The sequence below is a fragment of the Doryrhamphus excisus genome, chromosome 21 (genome assembly GCF_030265055.1).
Source record: "Doryrhamphus excisus isolate RoL2022-K1 chromosome 21, RoL_Dexc_1.0, whole genome shotgun sequence".
NCBI lineage: Eukaryota > Metazoa > Chordata > Actinopteri > Syngnathiformes > Syngnathidae > Doryrhamphus > Doryrhamphus excisus.
The window spans coordinates 362,813-388,764 of record NC_080486.1 but is presented as its reverse complement, the minus strand read 5'-3'; the positions used below and the strand labels follow the sequence as shown (position 1 = coordinate 388,764).

The 25,952-nt window shown below is 49.8% G+C and overlaps 1 protein-coding gene across 2 annotated transcripts in view; it reads right to left on the bottom strand.

Moving 5' to 3' along the window:
* adarb2 (adenosine deaminase RNA specific B2 (inactive)) overlaps positions 1 to 25,952 on the bottom strand; it is an 89,464-nt gene that overhangs the window by 20,510 nt on the left and 43,002 nt on the right. Inside the window, exons 1-3 of one of the 2 annotated variants that reach the window (XM_058059850.1) lie at positions 9,815 to 10,072; positions 6,522 to 6,608; positions 4,195 to 5,126 (exon numbers count right to left, since the gene is read on the bottom strand). In XM_058059850.1, coding sequence (XP_057915833.1) covers positions 4,195 to 5,126; positions 6,522 to 6,597 — 1,008 coding nt within the window. In that variant the 5' untranslated portion in view covers positions 6,598 to 6,608; positions 9,815 to 10,072. Of the gene's footprint in view, positions 1 to 4,194; positions 5,127 to 6,521; positions 6,609 to 9,814; positions 10,073 to 25,952 lie in introns of those variants that run through there. The other variant, XM_058059849.1, reaches the window with a different exon arrangement.

Here is a 25,952-nt window from a genome sequence, read left to right as displayed (position 1 = left end):
AGAGATAAACCCCCGCCACAGAGGCCCCGCAGGACCAATAGCCGTGATTTATCCGCGGCCATTTGCTACCTGAGCGCCTATGAAATTGTAATGAACTTGGTTATGCTTTTAATGGAGTGTGAGCGCTTCCTCGGAATTGATTGTTGCCGTGCCGGGGCACCGGCTGCAGGAGGGCAGGGCGGCTGCGGAGGGCAGAGGGAGCGGAGTGGGAGAGGAGGAGCGGAGGCCGCTCCCAAACAATGAAGACTTAGTGCAGGCAAGTCACAGGAAGATTACAGGGGCGTTCTGCCTTATATGGCGAGTGACGTGACCCCAGCCACATTTTGGTTGCACCGTGAAAGGACTTCCCCTCCAAGCGGCGTGCTGACGCGCTACACTGCTTTCATCGCTCATATTTGACATACGTGTTAGACAGTGGCTAACCTTTCTGTGTTATTTCGGGGATCAAATGTTTGCGTTTGGCGCTTTGACACACAAATGCACTCCTTCATGCTGCTGCTTCTTAAACAGCAAACGGGAGCGAAAGGGCAGGCTGGCGGTCCGCAGGTGGGGGAGATGATGTCAACGATGCCGCCTCATTCATCCCCTTTACTCAATCATAGAGGTCACAGATAATAATTAGCTTTGATTAGGGCTGTTAAGTTCACCGCTTTATGACTAATTAACTTTAATGAAGTCATTTGACATCATTTTTAACGCCCCTATTTTTTGAAACGCAGATGAACACATGCTATGTTTTTATGAGCTTTGGATTTGAGCGATGCTTCGGAAGCAAGCGGCTATCTGAGGCCGGCCTGGCTCGCCAACACGTCCTGGGGGGGGGGGGGTAAACTTTCCACTAAGGGCTGCACGTAAAAAATCAATGGATGCACGACCCTTTTGATATTTGTGTGTACATTTTTTTCTGATTTGGCAAAAAGGCTAAACAAATAGTTTACGGTCGTCCCTCATTTATCACGGTTAATTGGACTTTCCACAAAGTAGGATTAAATGTTAACATGCAGAATATTAGACTTTCTAATATGTCTTTTAACATTAGAGCCCCGCAGACATGAAATAGCACCCCTATAATCACTTTTCACACACCGATTGGCTTACATCGCACTGCATAGGCTACGGGATCACACAAGCATAGCAAGCTAGCGAGTTAAGCGGTTAGCCTCTCCAATTGACTTATTGTCAGCTGACGAAAGTGGACGGGGGAGAAGGACAAACTGGGGTAAGACAGCAAGAGGGTGAGCGCCATGTTCATCATCAGGATGCTGGATGCTGCCCCTGGAGGGGGCCCCCCATACTCAGCCGGGCGGTTTGCAGTGCAAGACGCCGGTGTCAATCCCAGCTGACGCTGCCACGGCCGCCCACGTGCCGAGGCTGGATCACCACCAGCCATCACGAGTCGTTCTCACCTTCTCCCTCTGAGAGCGGCTGTCTTCCGGCTTTTTTGGAAGAGGCCGTGCAGCTCGGCCGGGCGATGGCTGTCTCTAATTTGCTGAGGCGATATTAATTAATGATGGGCCTGTCACAGCTGTTTATAGTGAGACAGATTAGAAGTGGGGGAGATTAGACAAAGAAAGCAATCTGCAGAAGACAGGGGTCACCTTCACGTATGTGAAATCATATTTCATTTGCTGTGTCGGAGGCAGACAAATGACTCCACTTGACCATTCTGGAGAGGAGACAAGTGAATCAAATCACTTTGTCACATTTCATCTCCGATGATATCAGCGCCGATACAAACATTGGCTGCTCGGGTTTTGTTTACACAGAGGGTGATACGGTCTGCGTTTAGCCTGCCGTGTTTCTTCACCTTCTCCTCCGTTAACCCAAACTGGCATTGGGCTCTGCTGCCCAGCACGTTTCCCTAATCCCATGAACTTTCCTCCGCGGCGGAAGAGGGCAGCGTCCCGCCGCCGCTCGCCTCTGCGCCGTCCTTCCGCACGCACGTCTCAGGTTCAGGCGACACGGCGACGGCGGCGGCGGGAGATGAAGTGGCCAATCATGGGCTGAACGGGAGGCTAATCATTCCACTTGGTCAAGTAAGTGCCAGGATGACTCCGACACTTCCTCCGTCAGTGTGCAGGCTGTAATAGGGCAAATAGTGCAGGATGATTCATTGGAAAGAGTCACGGTATTTTTAGAGGCAATTAGGAAAATGATTTGGAAAAGGCTGGTTGAGGTTAATGCCTGGCCAAGGATATAATCCCTCTCTTCCCTTCCATTCTACTCATGTGCTCCTGATATTAACTCCTGGTGGTGTTAAAGCTGCGGTTCAACTTCCCAGCCATTTGCAGTCAATTACAGACAGTACTCAAAACACTCGGGACCCCGAGGGTACACCGGTCCTCTTCTGGATGAACCTACTTCATATCATACGCGTCTTTGTGATCTGCTACGTTTACTAAAGGAAAAGGAAAAAGGGATGATTCCCATGTCGTACGTGGTAGACTGCTTTCCATCCATCCTTTTCTAGAGCGCTTATCTTCACCAGGGTCACGGCGGTGTCCTGGAGCCGAGAGGGTGTTTCCTTGTCTAAAATAAAGCGGTGTCGGTGAAGATATGGTCAACAGCTTTCTGAAGTGGTAACCTCGATATTTACCAGGACCTGTGGGATTTCTCCAATTAGTCCTCAAACTGACCTTGGGTAGGTGTGACTTGGCAACGCTCCATAATGTTCCTCCATAATGTTCCCCCAAGGCTACCGCTGCCCCCCCAGCTACGACACATCTCAACCCGCTGGCCGTGCAATGGGTGCCCGGCCTGAGGATGCAAAGCAGCACTTGCAGGCCCAAGCACACCACACGTACCCATGCAGGTGAACTTTTCTCCTTTAGGACCGGAAATGAATTCCCTGAGAGTCTGGCAGACAGCATGCCTGACTTTCAAGAAATTTCCACAAAGGAGTGCTCCCTGGAACTAAACTGGTGCAGCAAATCCTCTTCAAATCCCTTTAGACACCGTGGCAGCAGGGAGAAAAGGGAAGGTTTCTCCCAGGCAAACGTACAGGTTTGCTGGGTTGATGTCATGCTCCGGGGAAGGACACTCGCCGGGCTGGAAAAGGATGTTAATACCGCAGCACGTGAGTCCGACACAAGCGCGTGTCAATAAAAAGTTCCCCCAAGGCTGTGGATGCGTCCAAGAAATCATCCAGCAGCAGCTCGGATAACAAGCGTGTCACGCCAACAAAGTTAGCTCCAACAACAGGATTTAACAACGACACCTCCATCAGTCCGCTCAGTCCGGCAGGATGCGGGCAGGCAGCGTTCAGTTCTTCCAGCGGTCATAAGTTTGCCCACAGAAGCGAGTAAATCAGCCCAACTATGTCATTAGGGAAGCTTTCTTCAGACGAAATGAAGCTGGCGAGAACGTCCACAGGTGCCAAACAATCTCGCAACTGTTACTTTAGGCATCCAATTTCCAAGTTCCTCAAAAACTATTTCCCAGCTCTGATTGCAATTTTGGGCATTTGGGTAAATGAGCACGAGATGGGCCCAGTGTTTTGTTTACCTCCTTTCTCTTTGCTTTTCTCTCAGCTTTGGGCAAGAGATTGAATTTCTGTTAGTCGTCAATGTGACGCTGCAGCAGGAAACAAACATTCATCTTCTCCGGCCTTCCATTCTAATGCATCTGCTCTGGAAAATGGCCAACACGCTCATGGGCTGGGTTCAAATATAGCGTAGGTTGCAAAGTCCTATTCTAACATCCATTTCATATCTGAAATGATGTGGTTTTTAACAATGTACCATCTTAGACCATCGATGGTCCACGGTTAGCCTCCGTCATGCCAATCAACCACGTAACCGCGGTACACCAGGGATGACTGTATTCAACGCTAATTCCATGTTGCAGTGTTTCCGCAGTAGACCTGCAGATGGTCATGTGATGAATTTCCTCATTTTGCCTCGACAATGGAGCCTTCGAAGCTGGAAGCCTCCAAGGTTGGAAATGGGAAGCAAACTGATGTTTTTTTAACTGCAAATCCTTGAATTTCCACTCCCACCTTAACATTGAAGTTGAAGGTTTTAGGCACTTTGACTGGTCACGGTTTGTAAAAGACATTTTAAAAGTGACTTACTGTGTTAACTATTCTTCCAAGACATACTTTGTCTCACATCCGGGGTCTGTTTTGCTTTTAGCGGCATGCTGACTTGGCCCCAGCAGGAAGTAGCGCGTCTGCCAAAGAAGCTAAACACTCACCTGGGGTAAATGAGGACATCTCTTCCCGCTGCCTTTGACACCTGGCCTCCCTTCAGGGCCCGCCCCGATGTTCAAGAGGGCCTCCAGAGCACACTGGGCCGCCTGGGTCTTCGCCACCTTCTTGCTGCGACCGCAGCCCTCGAAAATCCGTCCGTCCACGCGCACCGCCATCACAAAGCTCCGTAGCCGTCGGCCCTCGGCTCGCTCAGAGAGACAAGCGTAGCGCAGGCCCGGCCGGAGCTCATTGAGCAGCACCACGGGACTCTTGGCTGCATTCGGCTCCGGAACGAGGCCTCCCAGCCTCTGCTGAGCCTGGACCATCAGGTCCAGGGTGTGGCGAAGCAGGCGTCCGTGTCTGAGGAGCTCACTGGATAACAGGTGACCTTCTGCTCCCGAGTTGCAGAAGGCCAGGCCGTCAGAGCAAGGCGAGGACTCAAACTCCTTGAACAGCGTCTCAGGGAAGTCAGCCTGGTCTGAAGTGAAGTCGGCTGAAGGGTTGGAGATGTTTCCCATGGCGAGATGGGCCTGAGGAGCATTGGGAAACTGGATGAATGACTTCAGGGCCAGCTCTGCCGCCCTCATCTTGGCCTTCTTTTTGGTCGGACCCGTTCCCTCAAACGTCAGCCCGTTGACCTCCACCGCGATGGAAAAGACCGGAGCGTGGACCGGCCCCGTCTGGGACACCACGCGGTACTGGAGGCCCGGCCGCAGCTCGTTGAGCTGAACCAAAGCGTTCTTGGGCGCCTCCGACCAGGACACCTTCTTACAGATCAGACGCAGGCGGCTCAGGTGGCCGTTGTTGTCTTCCTCCAGGGGGCGTTTCCTTTTCAGACCAGAGCCGCCGCTCCTCGTAGAGTCGGAGCAAAACCGTGAGTGACACTCCTCCAGGTTGTCAATATTGCGGTTTTCCTTCACCTCTGCACTGCTGGTACCTGAGAAGACACCCCCAAAACACAAACCGGCGTGGTTAATGGGACGCCCGACGAGGAAATGATGTGTGTGATGTTCTTCTCATCTCTGCTGAACAAAAGGAATGAAGGGAAATCTCCAGGCAGATTGAAGCACTTGGTACACAATGAAGCCATAATGAACAAATCTCCGTTGGCTGAGCCCACTTCATACCGCAGGGCTTGATGATATGTAAGTGTTTTAAAATACAAATCCCCTAACAGGGACGCTATCTGCCAAATCATGTTGTAATCTGCCTCTAAATTGCTTGGGAATCTGTGCTGTAAGTGAGAAACATGGGTCCCTGTGGCCAACGCGCAGCAGAAATCCTATTTGTAACGGGGTGGGGATTCCGGCAGTGAGAAAGGATGAGAGGAATGTCTGCGGCCCGCTTTATTTCACACTTCCACCCGTGAAAGCAGAGGCTGAGCGGCTGCCATCCACCGCCGACCGAGTCGTGCGAGCGCTGGCGGATTGCGTTAGGAAAGCTCCCAACAAGGATGTTTCTGGAAGGCTTCCATGGTTTGCACGGTTGCGTATGCGGCCTTGCACACACCTGTCTCACGGCTCATTCATCATCATTTGTCCTCCTTCACATTTCATTTGGACCGGCCCGCTTTCATAGGCTCGTACACATGCTTTGGCCCAAATGAGAGCAATCATTTCCGCCGCTGCGAGTCTTTTGCTTACTTATTTTACACCATTGACTTTATTTCATCGCGCGTTCGGCCGGTCACCAGAACAAATTTGGCTGCAGGATAATTCTCGCTTTTGAATCAGTCTCACTTTCGTTATTGTCCGATATTGACAAAACCACAACAAGCAGAAATACTGACGGGGACGTTGTGTCGATGCAGCTCATTTGCATAGCCGCCGCCTTGATTGACTTTTCGCTACCTTGTGTGTGCGATACGCCGTTTGCCTCTAATGAGGCGGAAGGCCTTGTGGGACGTTGGTTTGGATGTGTCACAAAACGAGGATGCACAGATTGACATCAGATGGGGCTTTATACACACGTATACACAACAGGCACACAGCTAGCAGCCAAGCTACCATGGACAGCACCCCTCCTCCGTGGGACAAAGGGACTGAATGGCCGACAGGAGGGTTCATTCCGCCATAGAGCAAGATGGCCGATGGTGAGACGCATGCACAGAGTGAACCCTCCTGTCTTCTTGGCTGTTTAGGAGGAAATCAAACATGTGTTAACATGCTCGACTGCGGGTGGCAACATCAGCGGGTTTTTCTATTTTTTTGTGCAGTTAATTGATTGACTTGATTACGGAGACATGAACATGTCCCCAAAATGTACGGTGTCGCCCCCCCCCCCCCTGCTGCCGACTGACAGAAGGAGCGAAAAGAGACAGGATGTTACCTACTTAAACTGTCCTCGTCCTCGGTGCCGCTGGTCCCGGGGCTGATGTACTTGAAGGGAGCGATCAATGCCGACAGCATGCTGACTTTCTCTGGAGGAGACAGGAGACACGCAGAGTCAACACCAGCGACGGCCTGATAGCGAAATCGATGAGCGGCCATGAAGGAGAGGAAACAAAGATGACGCTTTTGGTCACAGACCAGCAAGGGAAGGCCAGGCTTTCCAAACACCAACAGCCAGCCTTCACTTTTGCTGATAAACTTTGCTTCTTATTAGAGCTAACTTGCAGACAGCTGCTCTCGCCTGTTCCCCCCCCAGGGACTCGTGCTTTCCAGGTATGCGTGTTGTTTGCAGTTTGAAGGCCTATTAGAGCAAACACTTAGTCTGGTGTTCTTCATGGAGTACTGAGCCGCATTGACAGACCGGTCTGGCTCCTTAATTACACTCCCTCTGTTTGGAGCATCAGCTAATCATCGGTAAACCAGATCTGAAGGCAACGTTTGGAAGGGGAGGAAACAGGGAGGCAGGCTGGAGGCCGGCCAAAGGTTCAGGCGGTCTTGGAGTTTTGGAAGCATACCTTCAAAAATATCATTGTTATATAATACTTGTATATCTGCTCCTCTGAGTTTAGTGCTCTCAGTATTCCCCCTCCTGTAATCAAACCCACAACCTAATGAAGCCAAGCATTCTGATGGCCAAAAGTTTGCACGGATAATCCTCTTCAGGTCTTCCTTTGTTCAGGGATCTTTCGGTCCGAGTAAATAAACACTCCAGCAGGACCTTGACTCATCCACCTCCTCGCCACGTGTCCCTCTTGTTGTTGAGAAGAACTAGTGCATCTGCTAAAGGTTATTGTTCAGTGGAACACCGTCCCCAAAGCCCTTTCCACGTCAGAAGAACAAGGAGCCCTTGGAGAGCTCTGCTCGCATTCTTCCCCGTCCGACACATCGGAGGACATTTTAGCTCCGCCCCACAGGTCAGGTCTGCGGCGCCCCCGATGCACGCGTCTTGTTCAGTAGTGTTGTGGCCACTAGGTGGCAGTAATGACTGTAGCTGACATGGCCTTAACACTGCATGAAGCCAACCATGGGACGTCCCACATCGTAGAGTCAAATAGGTTCCCCTCCCATTGATAAGGTCAACTGATTAGCTTGCTAACGTGCTAGCTCGTGGCCGTCTCCAGTCTCTGCAGCATAAGAGTTACAATGTGGTGTAAACAATGAATAACAGGAGTGTAAAGGTAACTATAGGGGTGTTATTTCATGTCTGCAGGACTCTAATGATGTTACAAACCATATTTAGAAAGTCCTACGGGTTTCCAAACTACAGAAAGATTCCTTGATTAGGATTGAATCCTACATTGGACATCACAGTCAGGAATCAACGAGGGGCCGCTCTATTGGCGGTTCCGGCCTGTAGCCCCCCTCCCCTACTCAGCACTTGCTTTTTAAGCTCCAAGGGTCGAGCTGCCCTGTCGCCCCCCTACCCCCAACGTGTTGACATAGCCTGATTCTGGGCGGCCATACTTGCAGTCCCATCCTCCTAATCCAAGACAGAGCCCACATTGATCTTCAAGTCCTCTCCTAAAGTGGAAGCAGATGAGGGGCCGGATGTGGAGCCGTTACCTGGCGTGCCCTTCACGCTATCTCTCATCCATCCCGTCTCATTCATCAGTGGATGAATGAAGGAGACAATGCATGCCAATAACGTCCCGGCTCGCTGCGTCCATCCCCTCGCCGCGCAGACGGATGAGGTGACGCTCATTTGTTTCCACCACGCAAAGTCGGGGAAGCGGAGGACAGCCTTGGCAGACGGACAACACTCGTGATGTGTGTCCATTCACAATGTGAGCCTCTCCTTGCCCCCCCCCCCCCACCCCCCTCCCGTTTCCGTGGTGAGGAGAGGGTAATGAGCCCAATCAGATTTCCCCATGGCTCAGCATAACGAATGGGTCAGATGAGTGAAGGCAGACACTATTGAAACAGGCTCTGGGGGAAATCATTGACTGCCTGCCCCCCCCCCCCGCTCACTTCTCCTTAATGTCTTTCTGCAAGCCTCACATCGAAAGCCACTGAGCCACTAAATGAGAGGCTGCTTTGTTTTCCCCCAGCACTTAAAACCAGATTCTGTCACATCTCTAATCTGGTTCCTTTGGAAAGGCCGTGCGGCGTTAAGTATCTTTCTTGTGTACATTTATCACCACAGGAAGTCCCAAGCGTGCCGCATATCATCGAGCGCACGTGCTCTCCTGACAAGCCTCGTAGATGCAGGAGCAGCCCCAACAGGAAAATATTCATTGGCTCTAATCACGTCATCACGGGCCGGCCAGGTGGGGCCTCTCCTTCAGTCACCAATCACGTTACCAAAACCCTGCGAGGCTGTGGATGATTGAACGCGCGGGAAATTTGTCATACTTTCTCAACAATAATTCCAAAGGCACGTTTCCTGGACACATGAAAATGACATATATACCGATATATATATATATATATATATATATATATATATATATATATTTAATATATATATATTTATATATTATATATATATTTTTTTATTTATATTTTTTTATATATATTATTATTTTTTTTTTTTTTACATCACCCTTAGCCGATGGCCGATATTGCTTTTGCTTCCTCAATTTATATGAAAAAATGACAATGATAACAAATATTACAGGTCTCATGTTTAAACAAATATTTATTGAAATGTAAACACTGAACACAGTAGGATTCAGCTTTCTTAAACACACATTTAAACAGCATTATCAACTTTAAAAGGAGTAAATATTCAACCATGTGCAAAACATTTCGTTTAAGTTTTATCTGGCATCGATGTGATGACTGCTCCTCCGCAGTGTGACGCGCAACCCCCCCCCCCCCCCCCGCACACAAACACATCACACTGACACAATTTAGTAAGATATATAACATTTAACATTTCTCTCATCATTAAAGTTGGTGTTGTGCTGGGAGCACTTCCTGGTTCCCGGCGTGCTTTGCGGCCCCGTCGATGTAAATAGTTCGTCAGTTTGTAATTAAAGTTGCATAGTTGTTCTTTCTACTAGTGCTTTTATTCGTCTGCTGCGTTGGTATGTGATGTTTGTGGGAGTTCTAGTTGTCATACATGACTTAAACTGTTTTGCCTAGCGGTCACCGAGTGAAATGTGAAGGCTAGTATGGTGTAAATAAGCAAGCTAATTCTTTTATAATGTATGCATGTTACCTATTTCAAAGCAGGTGACAACATTTCAACCAAGCCTAACAATTAGAGGCTAATTAAAAGTTTAAAACTTACCCTGGTTATGGTGTTGCAGCGATGCCGCAGCTGCGTGTATTGCAGGGTCCTCCGGCAACACATAGCTGCCCGGCGGATGCCTGTCTGTAAATCATGCGGCGGAAAAATATATCGGCGAACCCACGTCCGTATCGGCCGATACCGATTCAAGTAAAGAACACAAATATCGGCCGATGTAGCTAGCTAGCATGCTAGCGGCACGTGGAGGCAAAGAGCGTCAGGCCTGGCACAGGAGCGACATCAAACTGAGGAGAAGCAGTCAACTAGTCTGCTAATTACAAATAAGAATCAGCTGTGCTGCCAGCTTGAGGACAGAAGGGGAGCTGCAGCCAACACAGGAAACAGGACTACAAAATAAAAGTCAAACAGGAACTAACGATGGAAACACCGTCAGACATTGAAGAACATCTCCACGCATGTTTACAATCAGCATAGAGCAGACGCCAAAAGGCTGTTAGCATGCGGTTAGCATGTGCACAAAGGCCCTCAGACAAATGAGATGTCAGGTGCTGTTAGTTTGTCTTTTATGTGGACATCCCCGTGGGAGCCCCGCCTCCTGGCACGGACCTCAGGTCAAACGGATAAAAAAGGCCGCTAAAGGCTTTTTGATGTACGAGGGGTGATGGACACAGCATCGGAACTGGAATTTTCACAGCGTGTTTCTTCTGGCGTCTTTTGGATGACGTGACCTCCGTCTGCTGCGTCAGCGTGCGGGACGGAAGGCGAAACTAAAAATAAAGAAACTTGCAGGTGAAACGTCAGAAAGAACGCGTGATGACAAGATAAGTCACGTTGGCAGCGAGGAGCCGAGTTCAGCACAAAGCATGATCTCCGCCCGATAAGTGGCAGATATCATGCACGCCGTCTCCTGCTGAAGGGAATATTCATGCAGGCTGCCATCCATGAGAACGACTCATTTACAAGCCGGCGGAAGGAAGTCAGGAACCTGGATGAGGTTTGTCGCCTCGCTCGTTTGATAACAAGCAATCCAGCGTATTTACAAGGCAGCGTGAGGAAGATAAGTCTGCGGCGTAACGACACTAAGCGGGTCGGGGATGTCTGCGCCTCGGCACACCGATGCCACGCCACACCGATGCCACGCCACGTGTGAGACTGCGGACCACGGCTGCTTGACGTAAACGCAGGCTTGCATGTCCTCAGGTCAGCAAATTAAAGCCAATAAATAGAAAAAGACATAAATGTCCATACAATGGAAAAAAACGGAAGAAGACGCATCCAATAAAAATAATAACAATAGAAAACTATAATCGTGTGTCAAATGGTGCCGATATAATACAAAACATATTTTAAAATCCATAGCAACCGTTTCTAGTGATTCCCAACCAGGGGAGCGCGTACCCCTAGTGGGACATGAACAAATTGCAACGGAATCCATCCTAAGTCAGACAATAAAATGGAGCTCTGTTTCCCCAGGGAGGCCCCAGAATTCATCCCCCTTTGGGACGATTGTCCCCACGGGGGGGCCCTCAGGCTGTGTAATCTGATTACTCCATCAAATGCTAACTTGCTATTACCGTCAGCGAAATCTGACACTCTTTCCTAACTTTCTTCTCACCGCGTCCAACATCTTGGACTTTCGCTGCTAACTACTGGTAGTAACAGTAACAGTAATAGTAATAGTAACAGTAATAGTAACAGTAATAGTAATAGTAACTCAGGACCCCAGCTTTCTGCTGCTTGTGTTGGCAGCTGGCATTAATAACTGGCAGGAGGAAGGATGGCATGAATTATACCACACGTCTGCATTGTGCACGTGCTCATGCATGAGAATGTCTTCTGTGAGCGACGCGTCTCTCGCCCCCCCCCCCCCCCCAAACTCGTCGTGATGAATTCATGCTTATTTCCCCAACGTGCCCCCCCCCCGTCGTACCAGATAGACGCGTGTGCACGTTAGATTCCCGTCCCCTGTGCAAAGCGCCGCTCCCGTGTCTTGGGCAAAGCACAGATGGGACGTGGACACTTTTTCATGGGGGGGTTCCATATCGCGGAGCCCAACACATCTGGTCGGCAGCGAGAAGCATCTTTTCACTAATTTGTTTGTCACTATATATCGGGGGGGCGATCTGTCATCCTGCCATGCTTTGGTAGCGCCATGATGCTGGAGGAACGTGCTTAGTCACAGGTTCCTGGCAGGCTGGCTGCTTGGACCGCTTGGGACCCGCACGGGGGGGCATTAAGAGTGGGGGAAAATATAGCAAATATATCAAATTCATTCATTCATTTTCTACCGCTTATCCTCACTAGGTTTGTGACAGGTGCTGGAGCCTATCCCAGCTGTCTTATATAAATATAAATAAATGTACACAAGGTACTGATGCTACCTTGAAGACTACCTACGTGACAGGTGGACTACGTGACAGGTAGACCATGTGACAGGTAGACTACATGACAGGTAGACCATGTGACAGGTAGACTACATGACAGGTAGACCATGTGACAGGTAGACTACATGACAGGTAGACCATGTGACAGGTAGACTACATGACAGGTAGACTACATGACAGGTAGACTACATGACAGGTAAACCACATGCAGTATTTCAGCATGGAGGGAAATGCAAATAATGCATAGAAAAAGTCATTGTCATTTTTCAAATTCGTATGTGGATTTCCAGGATGACATTCCGGCCTTTCCTCGCTGTGTGATCATGTGACGGACCCAGAAGACCGAAAGTGCGGGTGGAAATCCTTGCTTTGCGTGGAACGTTAATGACTTGGTGCTGGCACAAAAAACAATCTTTCACATGTAAGAAAAAACCTCTTATCTGTTGACAAGCACTTTGCTGGACTACTTAAGAAGAAATGAATATTGCAGGGGAGGGATGTTGCCATGGCGATGGAGGCTGCAAAGCAACTTTACGTCACTCCACATTTCCTCTGATTAACTTTAAGCTTCATTTCCATCCCGACGTTAGAAGCATGCTTCGGGCCTTCAGGTCATCTTTGGCAACATTTACACCCGACTATCTGGAAATGAGGATCCGGTCGGGTTAGTGGAGGAGAATCCGGACTGGATCACAACATGCCAAGTCCACACAGAGATTCCCAGGTGGAGATTCCAACCCAGGTCTTCCCATCTCCTGACTGTGTGGCCTACATGCTAACCTCTCCTCCACCGTGCGGCCCTTCTAACCAATAGGGGCCAATACAAAAATGCTGCTGTCTAGGAATGGCTCCCAGGCCACACTTTGGACACCACGTCATAAATGTAAAGGACATTTCCGAGTAGCGTTCAAGGACGCTTTCACTCCTGGAAAAACAAGCCAGGGATGAACCAATGAGCAGAGAGAGGGAGAAAGCCCGAAATGAAAAAAGTATATTTAGTTTAGAAATTGTCGCCGCTTTCCGAGAAGTAGCTTAAATAATGAAATGGTAGAACGGGAGCATTCAGACGTCATAAAAGGTTTTTGCTGTATTCCTGCGACTTGCTGCCGCTAAGATGCAGGTGTGTTGGGCGCTACGTGACAACCTTAATACGCGCTAAAACGCTCCTATTTCTTCAATCTTTCATTCCCTTGTCACTTTATTTCACAGCCTTTTTATGCACACCGAATTTGGGGTACTTTTAACCAATTTTTATGGCAATAGATTCCAGGATCATCCAACAAAAGGAGCTGGAAAACTGGGTCACCATAGAAAGCTAAAGCCAACGCATCACGTGTTGACCTTAACAACCTTTGGCAAACTGCACACAAAAAATACAAAAGCTATTTTAGTCATGTACTATACCCATGTACTACGTTACAGCAGGATGGATAGTTAGCCTGGAATACTTCATTGCGCTCCGTAACTGTTGGGGGAGCCAAAGAGAGTGGAAAAATGGTACTCATCCATCCATCCACCCATCAGCATTCTATGTATAAATAGAATAGAGTATAAAATGTAACGTTTAGGTTCCCAATAGCAGGCCAGGATTTTCCAGTAGTCCTAGCGTGGCCAAGCAGTGGTCAAAAAGACCTGAGATCAGTTCTACCGTGCGGAGTACAAAGTATGGAGCGCAGACGGAGAAGGGCAAAGAAATCCAACGTCAGCCACGGAAAAGAAGTCAGACGTAAAGGCTACGAAGTAACGAGATGAGGCATTTTTACCGGCGATGGAGGACGCCCAAACGTGGCTGGAACAATGGAGACTATTATTGTAAGAATGAGTCATGAAGGGGAAAGTCATGCTCATAATCCTTAAAATGGCTTCCTTTCACACGACACCCCCACTTTCCCACCCCGGCGGGGTGTCGCTGAAGATGAGCAATCACGCTGCAGAGAGGTCATTATCCGCACGCCTGCGTGTTTCAATGCCGCCACCGGAGGCCTCATTTGGGCAACATTCACAACTTCTTTTCTTCCAGGTTCAAGTGCAGCGCACACCTGATGTGGAATGACTGCCATTCCCGCTCCTTTCCACTTTTAGCTAAAGATGCTAAATGATTCACATGTGGGCCTCAAAGACATTTCAACGTGATGCTGCATGGGAGGGGGGGGTCCAAGGGGGTTGGGGCGGATAGAACCCGAGTGAACCTGAGTAGCGTGAGTGAGGTCTAATTAAATTGGCGGGCAGCACAAAGGAAATACAGCCGGAATAGGTGCAGACTGTGGAAGATCTAGAAAGCTTTCTGTGCTGGTTATTGTGTGTAGCTGCTCCGTTGGAGTCCCCAACTCATCACAAAGGGTCAAAAATGAGCATAATAGGCCCCCTTTAAGTCTCTCTTCCACTTGGGGGGGGGGGGGGGGGGAGCAATCTATCTGAACCTGAGCTGTATTGGCCCGGCCTGAATCTTCCTGTTTCATTACTTTGTGTTTACACTTTGTATAATCTTGGAAATATCAATCCCCTGTTGCACCAAGGATTTCCTGAAAAGGCTCATAAAAGAAATTGTATTGGCAGTCGTCGCTTGGTATTGACATGGAATATTAACACAACACACGGGACACAACATACACCTCCAGTGTGTTGTTTATAACCAGCAGCGATACGATACCAACAACTTCCTACTTTATCAAATGTAGATGGAAGTGGAGTTTGTGCAGGAAGGAAGATGGCAGGAAGTGGAGGAGGCAGCAAGGTGCACTGTATTCGGGCACACGCTCCGATGGTATTCCATATGGCTTGTAAGGTGTTTTGTGTTCACGGAACATTTGGTACAACTAGCATGCAAAATGTCTTCCTCGGCATGTGAATGTTTGATGATGGGAAGCTCAGGGAGGTTAGGACAGACGCTCCTTCCTGTTCACGTCACAGGAAGGAGAAAAACGAGTGCTTTTTCAATGGCTACACTCCCCCTCAATAAGGGCCAATAAAAAAAAACAGATGCCGTAAATGAGCCCCGGGCTGCACTTTGGACACCCCTGACATAATGCATCAGCGACTATTACACACAATGCTAGCCCCAAGCAGGCCGCTATGACGTTATGATATGACAAAGAACAAAGGTTTGGGCTACGGATGCTTTGAAAAAGCGGGACTTTCCATCACCCGGCAATGTTTGGCCGCGTGCTGTCGTGTTTCATCGCCTCCATCCTGGTCACATGATCCTCTAAGCCCCTCTACCTGGCTGCGTGTCGCCCTGCCTGTCAGAGCCACTATCTACCTATCAATCTGAGCGCGGCCACCTGCATGTGGCGATAAGGAGCCGTGGGTGTCTGTCGCCCTGACACCAGCTGATTTATGCCAGCCCCCTTCCCTTCAGGGGTTCCGCTGGCGAGAAAATCCCCCAGCAGCTCATGCTGTCTTTGTGCAAAACAGGCGTGTATCAGTTTGCATGCGTGTGTGTGTTGCAGCCGCCTCGTCTGTCAAAACACCTTCAGATCCCTCATTGCCTTGCTGTGGAATGGTGCCACCTGGTAATCATGGTGGACAAACCAGGAGATGTGGTGTCTCGTTTATGGCAGCTGATTGGTTGCAGGCCCCACCGCGATAGGTGCCTTCCCTCCAAGCACAACTTCATATTAATAAACTCAATGTTGTCATAGCTAGCGCACATTTACATCACATTTGGTACCATACTGTAGCAAGCTAACGAGTTAGCCTCTCCAATTTATGTACCTATTCTAACCCGTCTCAAACCACTTCCACATGGAATGAGAGGACAACCTTTTTTTCCATTCTCAGCCATGACACGCCCATCTGAGCCAAGAGCGACCGGTGGCTCACAGTAAAAGATCCAATTCCAGCGTAAGAAAAGCAACATATCCCGCATGGCCAATCACAAACATAACCTTTGCCAAGAGAGGAACGCAGACATATCTCAAACATAAGGTGCGCCCTTATCCTCAAATTAATCACACAGTCATTGACAGGATCCCCCTGATGAAATGTCATCATGTCTTTTAAAGCCCTCTAAATCATCATGACTTGTTTCTGCTCGTGCCGCTGCCAGGAGGCGGGCCCACCATGGTCACAATGAAACACACGCCTGCAACCTGCTAGAATGTTACTGTATGTTCAGCACAGCCGCAGCCTGTTTGCTGAGATAATTACATCCTCAAAGGATGCAAGGAGATGCAGCTCGTCAGTTAATTGGAGCTGCGGCGACAGAAAGGATTTGGACCGCCACGGAGGAAGCTCTGACTTCCACAACAAACACATGGAATGTTTTTGAAATGAATTACTCTTTAAGCATATCACTTCAACGATGACTTTGAAATACACACATTTCATGTGTTAATGATGACAAAGTTAATTACCCCCCCCACTACGCCAGACACGGAGGCAGAGCGTAGACGCGCGACATGGCAAGCAAACAAGAACAACGGCGACAGGAGACCGGTTCTTGGGGTAAAATGAGAGTTCCTAAAATAAAACTAATAACATTAAATAAAAACATTCAAGGATTCTAAATGTTTGTGATTCAGGAAGGATTATTATTAAAGAATCACCTCAATGCATGAAACGTACAATTCAAAATAGCTAACATAGACCAGTAGTCATAACACATTTCATCCAAATGACCAACCTCATGTCATTTCATTTCTCTTTTAAAACATTCAAATTCATCATTATAGTACATAAATATAAATGTGATTTATCCTACTTTTATTGACGGTCATTGAATGCACCAGAGACAAAATGAGCTTCACTCATCGGAAAGGAGGCGGCGCGCGTCTGAATGTAGGCCAGAAGTGCGGCCGATATGACGGACAAGGTTTTGCGTCTCTGGGCGGCGCCGATGCGGGTCTGGATGCGGGTCTGGATGCGGGTCTGGATGTGATAGCCTGGCTGCTAATCCACGTCAAGAACGGCAGGAAGTGGTCCATTTGACACGGGCTAACTTCCCGCTGTAATTACAAAACCTCATTAAGTCATTCCGTGTGTTGGGGGATTTGTTTTACATGCACTGCAAATAGACTGGAGCCCCCCCACCAGAGTGGAGGTGAAGTGAGACTCCACAGACACCATTCAGCATTTAGGCTTTGGGGTTAATGAAATATTAATAAAGCGCTTGAATGTTTGTGATCCCAGCATGCTTTTGGGGGAACTAAACTCATGTTGGCGCCATTTGAACAGGGAAGGATATCCGTGTGACATCCCTGAACGGCCTTTTGTCTTTCCTATTTATTGGAGCCCTTGAGCGACACGGTAACAGATGACTCCACGCCGCGGCTAAAGGCCCTATTTTTTACCCCTCAACTTTGCCCAATGATTGTAATTTGGGTGTCAGCCAAGGGGGTGATTTATCATTGGCTGGATTACTTAGTGGGCTGAGGGCGGCCTGCTATTCATCTCTGCGGCAGACAACCTCCGCCGCATAGCAACGCCATTCCCACCCGGCCGGGAGACGCCGCTCACCCCCAAACGGCCCCAGTCACCTTCACATTCGGGGGAATATCCACACCGAAACGCTCTCGGGTCACAGACGAAAGTATTTGGTTGCTTCAAACGGCATTCTGGGTAACCTGGGACTGTATTTCCTTGGAAAACGGCTTCTAGACTGGTGGTGATTTCCATGTGGACCAGCAAGTGGTGGGTTTGGGAAAAGGAAGGGTCAGTTGGTCCTACTGCATCTGTATCTGCGGGGGCCGCCACAAAGGGTGGCCTGCCAACTCCAAGACAAAGGGTGGTGCTGACCACTGGAACGGCCATCCAAAAACTCCTGGAAAGGAACAGGACGAGCTGTTGGTTGATTTGTTGTGCTAACCGCGCCGTTTCATATAATATGCCAGAGTATTTCACTATCGGCCAGCCACTCTGCATGGGAACAACCCACCCTCTCCCACTCTCCCTTCTCCCCCCCCAGCCCTAAACAGCAGCCTGCGTTGCTGATAACACAGAGGAGCCGCTTGCAGGTGAAAAACAAGGTGGACGCCCAGATACTGGGCCTCACGCAGCGTGCTGCATTTACAATAAAAGCACTGTGGCATCAACATAAATCTACAGCATGTGCGTGTCAGGATATGCATGACTTAATGCCCCGGCATTATTCATTCGGGGGGGGGTGCATACCCACAGCAGAGGAACAACATTCATATTCCACGCCGTGTGGCACTGGGAGGTACGGTACAGGAAAAGCCAATACTTCTTATGTTAGCCATATTGCTATGTAGACATGTACCCGGGTTCAAGATCATGTGTAACATAACATATACTGTGATATGTTCTATGGCTTATAAAGCAACACATTAAGCTCCTTTGGCCGCTGCCATCTGTGGTAACGTCATGCGTCATTTACAGGTGTCCATCTTGGCCATGGCATGTTCGTCTCAGCCCTGGCATGTTCGTCTAAGCCCTGCTTGTCCGTTTCGGCCATGGCGTGTCCGTCTCAGCCCTGGCATGTTCGTCTCAGCCATGGCATGTCCATCTCGGCCGCGATATAGTTTGGTGGTGATATTGAAACTGTGATATAGCCCAGGACGACCGTATTTGCAGCCAGCTAGCAGAGTAGCCGACATAAAAGCACAGACGTGCGTCTTGGATGGGATATACCTGCTGGTGGTATGCATGACCTGCACGGTGACCTGCACGGTGACCTGCACGGTGACCTGCACGGTGACCTGCACGGTGACCTGCACGGTGACCTGCACGGTGACCTGCACGGTGACGCTGGAGTCCTGCCCCGTCACCAGAAAAGCCACAGCATAATTAGCGGCCGTGTCTGATGAGGCAGCGACACACAGATGGAGAAAAGTGAGATTAAAATCTAGTCTGCTGATTCTTGTGAGTTGTATCAAAAGAAAAAGTAATTAAATCGTCCGAGGATGTCATTGGAATTGAGGATTCTATCGTGTGATGCCTGGAGCTTATCCTGTGTGTGTGTGTGCGTGCGCGTGCGAGCGTGCACGTGATAGACGTGCAGCGCAGTGGAAGATGAGCCGTGTGTTGTGCATTTGTAGCAGGCGCAGTCCGTGTCTCCTCATTAACCTTTGTGAAGATAAGCCTGTTTTAAGTCATGTTTGAACAGCGTGTGTGAAGTATCTCCCGCTAATGCTAGTATGTGGCTAGCCAACACCCCCCCACCCCCCCACCCCCCAGTCATTATTCCTCCTCCCTCACCTCTGCCAGATTAGCAGAATGAAATTTCTATTTTAATTACAGGCCGGTAAATCTCCACCAATGGCGCACCTGAGCCACGGCGCATCCCGCAACAAGCGCTCGGTGGCGGCGTGCAGCCGTGGGCCGCTAACAAGGTTAAAGGGTGCACGGTGTGTGTAATGGGAAGCAGGGGAACTCAATGAGCAATCGTTAACAGCGTATTAGCTGCTCTGCCTCTTTGTCTCTTGCCGTGTTCCTCTCGTATTTTCCCAGCACCTTGTTAGAGGCAAGGAGCTAGAAGTAATGTCATTTGGCTAAGTGGCAAATGCGGAGGTGCCAGATGTGTCTTAGCGCTGGATGCTGGCGGCTGGCGGCTGGCGTGGTGCGGCAGGCGCGGGGAGGCGAAGCTGTTACATGATCTGCTGCTCGCTGCCGTGCTGCACGCAGGATGTGATAATTGGCAGACGTAATGTCCTTTTCCGAGGGGCCGCTGTTTCCTTTTTACCCTCAGCTGGTGAAAAACGCCTGTCGCATGAAGGCGACCTGCCGCTCTTTTCACAAATATCCTGGAAACGTCCTTGGAAACGTCCTTGGAAACGTCCTTGGAAACGCCGGGTGTCACAAGGTCTCACGAGACTAAAACATTCCTGGTTCAGAATAAAAAATAGTCTTGCTTTGATGGATGAATTCATTAATCCCATCCATCCATCCTCTACCGCCTATCCCCACTAGGGTGGGGTATGCTGGAGCCTATCCCAGCTGTCTTTGGGCTAGAGGCGGGGTCCACCACGGAAGTCTTATTGGTGACTTCCGCCTGGGGGCGGCCATCTTTGTGCTGTGCAGGGCCTTGTAGGACGGCGATGTCCAAGTTGTCCAGTTGTCCTGGCAGTGCAAGCAAAAGGCGACATTGGCTGCACGGCCGAGTGTGAAGTCGGAGGTTAGGATGGTCCATGCCCTCGCCAAACAGACCCTCCTCATCACTTTTCTTTCCCAGCATGGAGCGTCGTGTCAATCAACCACGGAACACCCGCAGCGAGACACGCATTAACGCCTCGGTGAAGGAAAGACCCTGTCCAAGCAACATCGCCAGTCACTTCATATTCCTGAAGACTAATGAAAAGTCTGTCTTCCAAAATGTAAATAAGCAATAAAAGCTTCAAAGTCGACTTCCTAAAAGCTGTTAAGATGAGGAATAATCAATCAAGTCTGGCAAAGCTTTTCCTCCAAAGGGCAACAACAAGCAAACAAGCTGAGAGCAAAGTTAATATTCCACATTTACACAATTTACCCCCCCCTCTCGGAATACAACGTGTCTTCATGGGGGTCCACGTCTTTGTCTCCTGTGCTGTTCCACCCTGGAACACGGTCGTGGGTGTCGAGTACTCAGACAAGCCATGCTAACCACGAGGATTGACCGCCAGATGATGTTGACAACAAGCCCCAGTTGGAATGTTCCCACGGACGACCTCCACGGCCACGGTCCATGTCCGAGGAGCCGATGGAGGCAAGCGTCAACGACTTCGCACGCGCTCAAAGTGAGGCTGAGCAGCAGTGGATCCCACATATGCTCCCGTCTTTGTCCCGCACGCTGTAAGCTGCGGGCTGTGATGAAACGGGAACAATGTCCCGTCGTCCGTAATACAATTATGCGTGAGAGGAGCGCATGTCGGAATGGTGAAAGGGGTTTTGTGCCAGGATTTCGTGACAATGAAAGGAGGCTTTCTAATTAAGCGGCGGCACATAATAGACGTCTTTGGGCGTTCCATTGTGTGGAAGCATGTGGCACATCGATAATCATCGCAAAGATTTCCGTGATAACATATTCCCACAGCATGGAAACACGGCGAGACCACCTCAAACTGGGACCGCTGGAGCGCAGGATGCATGGAAGCTGTGAGGGCTCCACGCCATGCCAATGAGGGTGCAAAAAAGCGTTGTGGATGATGCCACCTCGTCGTACGGCCAAGTGCGTTAGCGGGGTTGGAGTTGAAGGTATAAATCCCGTCCGGGAGATTCAGACGTTAGCCGGATTGTTGCAGGTGCAGGAGTCCGCCCGAAGCAGGGGCGGGTGCCATGGCGATAGCAAGTTTCAGCCCCCGTGTAGTCAGGCATGGATTTCACAGGTGACCAATGTTTAGCCTTGCAGGAGGTCAGCTCTTGTTATTTGGCGCCATTGTGGATCGCCCTGTGAACGCGTCACGCCGGCTTCCCATCCACAAGCACGGCTTTTGCAATCAAAGGGTCGCTTGTCTGAGAGGCTGCTCATAAGATTGTATTGTTTGCAGTTGCCATGGTTACCGTCAAGCGCCACAATTCACAGCGTCAGGGGATGAACGTGACACACCTTCTACAGCAACGCGCTTCAAAATGAACCTGCTCGTTCTCCGCTGCTCTGGCTGTCCATGGCAGGAATGTCATCTTGGGGGCATGATATCACGTGATATCACTTGATATCACGTTGCTTGTTCAGGATCCGCAGTCACGTTTGTTCAGATTCTTGTCTATTTGTGAGGACAAATCTAATATTGACAACAATAAGAGCTGACATGTGTCCACCATCCATCCACGCTTTTCTTCATCGTCACTTCAAGGGAACGTGGCCACCATTCACAATCCTTATGCGAGTTCTCCGTGTGTTCCAAAGATATAAAAACAGCTAAAAAGAGTCAAGAAGGCTCCACATCCGTCACGTGAGCTACATATCAAGTACAGTTAGTAGTATTATTACGCCCAAGAACTACCTTACTGGCGTAGCGACATAGAGACTAATTGGAGCGTTTTGTTTTCATGCCATGCATAAGCAGGTATAAGCAGTACAGTATATGAGTATGTGGTGTACTTCCATCACAATCCAACACAACAACACTGGCTGTCCAATCAATGTGCGTATTGGACCTGGGATCTTGTCCAGCGTGTCCAATGTGGGAAAAAAGCTTAAAATTGGAGCAAATAGATTTTCTTGCCTTGGTGAAGCGGCTCGGCCTCGGCTGCCATCTTGGATCTTTACCCGCACTGGATCTCCCGACATGATGGCATGCAACTGGAGCGAATATCTATTTCATGACACGTCCTCCATGCCAGTGTTTTCATGCACAATATGCACACACACCTTGAAATCATCACCTCCCCTCACTTTCCCAAGCGGGGGGGGGGGCAAGCGCTCTGTTCCCCAGACAATATTATCTCATATGCACAGACAAATTACCTCTTTGTTTTAAGGACATGAGTATTTTCCAAAAGAGAAACACACACACATATTAGAGAAATAAATAGGAAAAATAAAGCACTCAAAGGGAAGCTAAAGTGCCACTTCCAGACACTCGGGCTAAGAAATTCTCTCATTAAACGGGTCGCCCTGTCGCCTGCCTTGCTGCCGAACAGATGAAACGAAGGTTACGCCGTCCTCTCTCATGGCCCACATCCTCACGCCGCAGCTAATTGCATCATTTCTTTACGAATTAGGAGCTAATAGCGGGCTAAGGCCAGCCCCCCTCCTTTCCCGCTCAATCAGACCATTTTATCTTATCTCATTTTAGCCAACTACTTGTCCTGGCCACGCACAGTAGTACATGGAGTACCACATAGTACTACATTACACTGCAAACTTCTATGAGCATGACTTCCTACACGTACGTCCAATATAGACCCGTTTGGTGGCATCAGTACTCCAGCATGTCCATATCATACATATACATACATATGTATGACATATGTATGTATATGTATGACATCATACATATCAGCATGAGGATGTACCAGCGGGACACCCTGCGACCTCGGCTTTCAGGACTCATTCCATTTCCTCCAAAACCTCGGAAACAAAGAGGATTCTTCCCACAGGGAAGAAGAACGCCTGCAATCCCATTCATCCCTTCCACGCTCCCAAAACATGAGCATTTCATCTGCTAGTTTTACATGCTGACAAAATGGGCTGGGGGGGCCGTGAGAGCATGTGTCATCATTCATTTACTTTCAGCAGCGCCCCCTGTAAGCCCGGCATGACCCCCCCCCGGCCGCACCAATATCAGCTGCACCGCAGACGCCGTGCGACCCGGCTTTACTCCTCCTGCTAAACCCTGTACGCACACACGCACACATGCACGCACATACACACGCACACATGCACGCACACACATGCACGCACATGCACACACACACACACACACACACACACACACACAGGCAGCAAAGAGGAGAGTTAATAATAGTGGTACCTGCCTGACAGACTCAGCATGGAGACAGGAGAGAATGAAAAAAGAAGAAGTGGCAGCCCAGGTTGGGGGGGTGCAAGGGAAGGGTTGGGGGTGGGGGTTTGGGGGGTGGAAGGGTCGTGTTGGTGGGGGTGACGTGGGGGGGTTAATATAACCACGAGTTGGCCATGAAGGCCATGTGAGCGTTGTGTGATGAAAGAGTGAATCTTAGGATTCATGTCCACAAATGAAAGCATGGCTGAGATGATGATGATCTTTATCTCGGCCACAAATGATTGATTGATTGATTGATTGATTGACTGATATTTATTAGGACTGAGGCTGCACTCCTGCTAGCTCACACGAACCTCTTCTTCCCCGTGATTGGCCACTAAGGGTGGATGAGGTCATTGTGTGAAAAATGCCAAGAGAAAAGCAAAGAAGAAGAACATGTTGCCTTTTATGGCTCAAATGCTGACTGCCGTCATCTTGGCCAAAGATCCTGCAGACCGCAAGCCAAAGATCCTGCAGACCGCAAGCCAAAGATCCTGCAGACCGCAAGCCAAAGATCCTGCAGACCGCAAGCCGGCTAACGTTGGTCAGACCTGAGCCACAGCGGCCAAGGAATCCTTCATAGATCCATCCATCAATACAATTTGCTCCTGGGAATTTCTAACCTTGGCAACAATCTGGCCTTCCATCCCGCCTGCAGCCGCCTTTGCAAAGCTCCTCCACATCCGGCATGCCGCAAAACAAACGTTTCCATCATGGAATGGGGGAGCGGCAGACGTAAGGAAAACCTTGATATGCTGATTGGCTTTTTACAAGCCGGAGATTTCAATCATGATTTGTGACAATCTGGCACGATTGGCATAGGTTATCGTTACCGCGGGTGTCCTGAAGCAAGTTTTCCTTATCAGCGTTTAGCACATTGATAACACCGCACAGCAGCAAAAGCCCATTCTTCTGCTTGGGGGGGGCGGCGTGTCCCTGCATGGTAAACAATGCTGCTCTTCAAAATAATGGCTGCCACCTTTATCAGGTGGAAGCTCCTTCAGGTGCCACTCGGCAACGGCACACCATCTTTGGAAAGCCCCGTTCCTTCGACCACTGCAGTTGTCTCTGTGGGAGTCGAAGCAGGAAGGGGGGGTGACTACGTTGTCACGGTCTGACCAGGTCTTGGACACGGAGGGGCTTCAACCGTCCGCTTTAAACGTTAGCTTCTTGCTACGCGAGTCCGGCTGTGGCCGTGGCGTCTGCTGTCGGCACCGCCCACAGCGATGTTATCGTTTACTCCGCCAGCTAGCTACATAGCGCTGTGAAAGGAGCGAGTGGGTGCAAGTCACACGAGGACGCCGCCACACGTGCAAAGCATGCGAGGGAACGGCAGGAACGCCATTCTTGGCCGCGTCGACACAACGAATGGAAACGGGTGCGAGCTGTCGAGATGAACAGCAGTTTGCCGTCAGCCTTCACACTTGTCTGTCACACAGACCCCCCCCCCCCCCCCCCCCCCCACCAGATGTGGATCACATCTGTACAGGTGACACGCTCCAATACCTCGCACTGCAAAGTTTCCTTCCTTCCTTCCTTCTTTGCTTCCTCCCTTCCTGTTCCCCGTGTCGGGTCCAAAGCCAGGTCTTGTCCTTCAGCCAATTGTATGAGAACGAGGTGGTGAGGCTGTGCTGCTCTGCCTGTCGAAATGGAGTGTTGACATGGCGGCCATATTTCATGCGTTGGGCCTCATTTGGGCAGGAACATTGGCAAGATGGCCTCTGAGCTGAAACGGGAGCCTGTGGAGTTTTTGACTTTGAATCCAAAGCGTTTGAGAGCATTTCAGCAGAGGCGTTTCGGCGCTGTTAGTTACGCACAACTCTCTCATGATTTGATTGGCAGGCCGAGCCAGACGGCGACACGGCGCTCTAATTACCGTCGGTGAGGTTGTGTGCACAACACATAGCCGAGGCGACACAGATATCTCGGCGCCGCTGTGCTGCTCCATTCATCTCCAAGACAAAACAACACCCGAAGAGCTGTGCTAACATTATTCAATCATGCCGCCATTCATGTTCCCTCCTCTTTTGGCAGGGAGACGCTCAAAGACGCCAGCCGTCGTCACTCGTCTTTTTTCCTTCCTGCTCCTCCCCGGCCTGCCACATGTTGCTCGCCACGCAGACGCTAGCGACGACGTGCAGACATCAGCTTCTGCATCGGCTCGGCTTGTCACCGGGTGCCGATGTGCCGAGAAGACTCCGAGATGACAACAGGAACGCTCATCCCAGCATGGAATGACGCCAGAGTCCACCCCAGCAACTCCGTCCAACGCCATAAATCATCACTTCTCTTATCTGAAGTATCGATGGGCGCAGGAACAATGGCCAGGATGGCACATGGAAGTCAATCAGTCTTCATGACATCACAGCAGAGCTCCTGCAGAGGATGAGTCGACCAGACACGGATCAATAC